Genomic DNA, 3458 nt, shown 5'->3' on the forward strand with positions numbered 1-3458 from the left:
TGCAACCGCATTCCACGATGCCGTTGTGCCGCGTTCCATAAAATATGCCTGAATTGCAGGATCCGGGAGAGAACTTTCAATAATGTCTTCTATTGTTCCAAGTGCTTCAATTGTCTGAGGCTTTGCACGTCGTGTCTTGGCGTTTGTTTCACCGTCAAGATTGACAGTCTCAATATACGCAACACCCCCAGGATGGGATGAATTAAGCATCACCACATCTGCTAATACTTCTTCTCCAAGCCTACATAGCATCACATCGCCCACGTGAACAGAGCAGGCTGGTACGGAAACAAATTTTTCTCCACGTAAGACAAACGCAAGTGTGTTATTTGCACAGTCGTCCGACTGCCGTCTTTTTCCATCTTCCCAAAGATCCTTAATGATGGCAGCACCGAGTACAATACATAACGGCAAAATTGTACTAAATGGATTAACAGGGCTGGCACCAGGAACAAGGGAAAGTAACGTCACAATCAAAAAGTATATATTTGCCACCTTTTGAAATTGATACAAAAGGCTAAGAGGAAAACATGACAACCATGTATACTTGGCAGTGCGAATAGAATTGTCAGGATAATCCCGTGTTGCATTAAGGTCTTCTCGTAAAAGGTTTACCTCCACAAATGAAGTAGATACGGAGCTGTCACTTGTGGTTGTACTGCAATTTCCCCCCATTTCCTCACGATCTGCTCCGGAGACCATTCCTGTCGCTTCTGCAGATCCGGAAGAAAAAGACGTTGAAGATGTATCTTTACACCCCAAACGTCTACGAAAAGGCCTCCAAAAGCAAGTCACACAGGAAGGCATTTTAAACTTCATAAATACCCGTTAATTTCTCACACCAACCCCCCTAGCATACACAATTTGTGTGTGAGTGTTGTACAGACAGACACACACCCAGAAAAAAAAACAAACAAACCAAAAAGGAAGGAAAAGATAAAAACAAAAAAACAAAACAAAACTCACTCCCTCCACCCCTCTCCCTCCCTACACGTATAATTCACCTCTCACCTTTAAAACAAACAAACAAACAAACAAATTAATCCCTTTTGTTCTTCTCAAGACAACTGCAAGATACAAAATAGAGATTGACAAATGAAAACCCTTCTAACAATAGGAATTAAACAGGGAATATGGAAACACACACACACACACGCACACGCACACACAACTAAACCTACCTTCAAATATGCAACAACAACAACAACAAAAAAAAAAAAAAAGAAAATAAAACTACAGGAGGAAAAGAAAGAAAAACAACAACCACAAAAAGTAGAAGATGACACATTTAACAACTCAAATATTCCACTAGGAAGATACCAAAACCAAAGCCACTACACCAAATACAATTCAGAAAAAAAAAAAAAAAATAAACTTAAGAAAACAAAATTTTTTATTTTAATTCAAAAAAAAAAAAAAAAGGAACGCCAAAGACGGTGTGTATTTCAATGCGTCGGTCCACAGCATCGCAGACTACCGCAGTTTCTTCTTCATGCGGAGGTTGGAGCAGTGACCACATGCCTTCTTGCGGCAGTTCGACGCACGCACCGGCAGACGGGCGTAGCAGCGGCGGCATACCTTCTTCTCCCAGTTGTACTTCTTCGCCAGGGCCTCAAGTGTCGGCTCCATCACACCGCCGCGCAGGCGCAGCACAAGGTGCAGCGTGGACTCCTTCTGGATGTTGTAGTCTGCAAGCGTGCGGCCGTCCTCCAGCTGCTTGCCAGCAAAGATCAGGCGCTGCTGGTCCGGTGGAATGCCCTCCTTGTCCTGGATCTTCGCCTTCACGTTCTCAATGGTGTCGCTGGATTCCACCTCAAGCGCAATCGTCTTGCCCGTCAGTGTCTTCACAAAGATCTGCATGGTTTCACGTTCCTAACAATGTGTTAATAGCAACTAAGCAGGAAACTCTAAAGCACAATTGGTTATAAGAAGTTTAAAGACAAGAATATTATCGCCATAATTCCAAAAAATAGAAAGAATTACCAAACACTGCATGAATGCAGGCGGACAAACTGCTGATATCATAAAACCTGAAAAAAACAAAACAAAACATCCTCTCAATAAAAAAAAAATCACAAAAAAAAAAAGGAACGCCAAAGACGGTGTGTATTTCAATGCGTCGGTCCACAGCATCGCAGACTACCGCAGTTTCTTCTTCATGCGGAGGTTGGAGCAGTGACCACATGCCTTCTTGCGGCAGTTCGACGCACGCACCGGCAGACGGGCGTAGCAGCGGCGGCATACCTTCTTCTCCCAGTTGTACTTCTTCGCCAGGGCCTCAAGTGTCGGCTCCATCACACCACCGCGCAGGCGCAGCACAAGGTGCAGCGTGGACTCCTTCTGGATGTTGTAGTCTGCAAGCGTGCGGCCGTCCTCCAGCTGCTTGCCAGCGAAGATCAGGCGCTGCTGGTCCGGTGGAATGCCTTCCTTGTCCTGGATCTTCGCCTTCACGTTCTCAATGGTGTCGCTGGATTCCACCTCGAGCGCAATCGTCTTGCCCGTCAGTGTCTTCACGAAGATCTGCATGCCGCCGCGCAGGCGCAGCACAAGGTGCAGCGTGGACTCCTTCTGGATGTTGTAGTCTGCAAGCGTGCGGCCGTCCTCCAGCTGCTTGCCAGCGAAGATCAGGCGCTGCTGGTCCGGTGGAATGCCTTCCTTGTCCTGGATCTTCGCCTTCACGTTCTCAATGGTGTCGCTGGATTCCACCTCGAGCGCAATCGTCTTGCCCGTCAGTGTCTTCACGAAGATCTGCATGCCGCCGCGCAGGCGCAGCACAAGGTGCAGCGTGGACTCCTTCTGGATGTTGTAGTCTGCAAGCGTGCGGCCGTCCTCCAGCTGCTTGCCAGCGAAGATCAGGCGCTGCTGGTCCGGTGGAATGCCTTCCTTGTCCTGGATCTTCGCCTTCACGTTCTCAATGGTGTCGCTGGATTCCACCTCGAGCGCAATCGTCTTGCCCGTCAGTGTCTTCACGAAGATCTGCATGCCGCCGCGCAGGCGCAGCACAAGGTGCAGCGTGGACTCCTTCTGGATGTTGTAGTCTGCAAGCGTGCGGCCGTCCTCCAGCTGCTTGCCAGCAAAGATCAGGCGCTGCTGGTCCGGTGGAATGCCTTCCTTGTCCTGGATCTTCGCCTTCACGTTCTCAATGGTGTCGCTGGATTCCACCTCGAGCGCAATCGTCTTGCCCGTCAGTGTCTTCACGAAGATCTGCATGCCGCCGCGCAGGCGCAGCACAAGGTGCAGCGTGGACTCCTTCTGGATGTTGTAGTCTGCAAGCGTGCGGCCGTCCTCCAGCTGCTTGCCAGCGAAGATCAGGCGCTGCTGGTCCGGTGGAATGCCTTCCTTGTCCTGGATCTTCGCCTTCACGTTCTCAATGGTGTCGCTGGATTCCACCTCGAGCGCAATCGTCTTGCCCGTCAGTGTCTTCACGAAGATCTGCATGCCGCCGCGCAGGCGCAGCA

The 3458-nt window shown here is 49.2% G+C and overlaps 1 protein-coding gene and 1 pseudogene across 1 annotated transcript, besides 6 other annotated features; both read right to left on the reverse strand.

Annotated features, from left to right (window-relative positions):
* Tc00.1047053506655.7 (phospholipid-transporting ATPase, putative) lies at nt 1-819 on the reverse strand (the record flags this gene model as incomplete). The annotated part of the gene is made up of 1 exon (XM_797908.1): nt 1-819. A coding segment is annotated over one exon (819 nt), but the record flags the coding sequence as incomplete, so codon positions are not given.
* Nucleotides 1-3458: a sequence feature (heterozygous, Esmeraldo-like haplotype).
* Nucleotides 900-961: a sequence feature (A-rich).
* Nucleotides 1017-1039: a microsatellite.
* Nucleotides 1140-1170: a microsatellite.
* Nucleotides 1194-1272: a sequence feature (A-rich).
* Nucleotides 1355-1421: a sequence feature (AT_rich).
* Tc00.1047053506655.20 lies at nt 1474-3458 on the reverse strand (annotated as a pseudogene; the record flags this gene model as incomplete).

This window comes from Trypanosoma cruzi, genomic scaffold (genome assembly GCF_000209065.1).
Source record: "Trypanosoma cruzi strain CL Brener 1047053517137 genomic scaffold, whole genome shotgun sequence".
In the NCBI taxonomy this organism is placed as follows: domain Eukaryota; phylum Euglenozoa; class Kinetoplastea; order Trypanosomatida; family Trypanosomatidae; genus Trypanosoma; species Trypanosoma cruzi.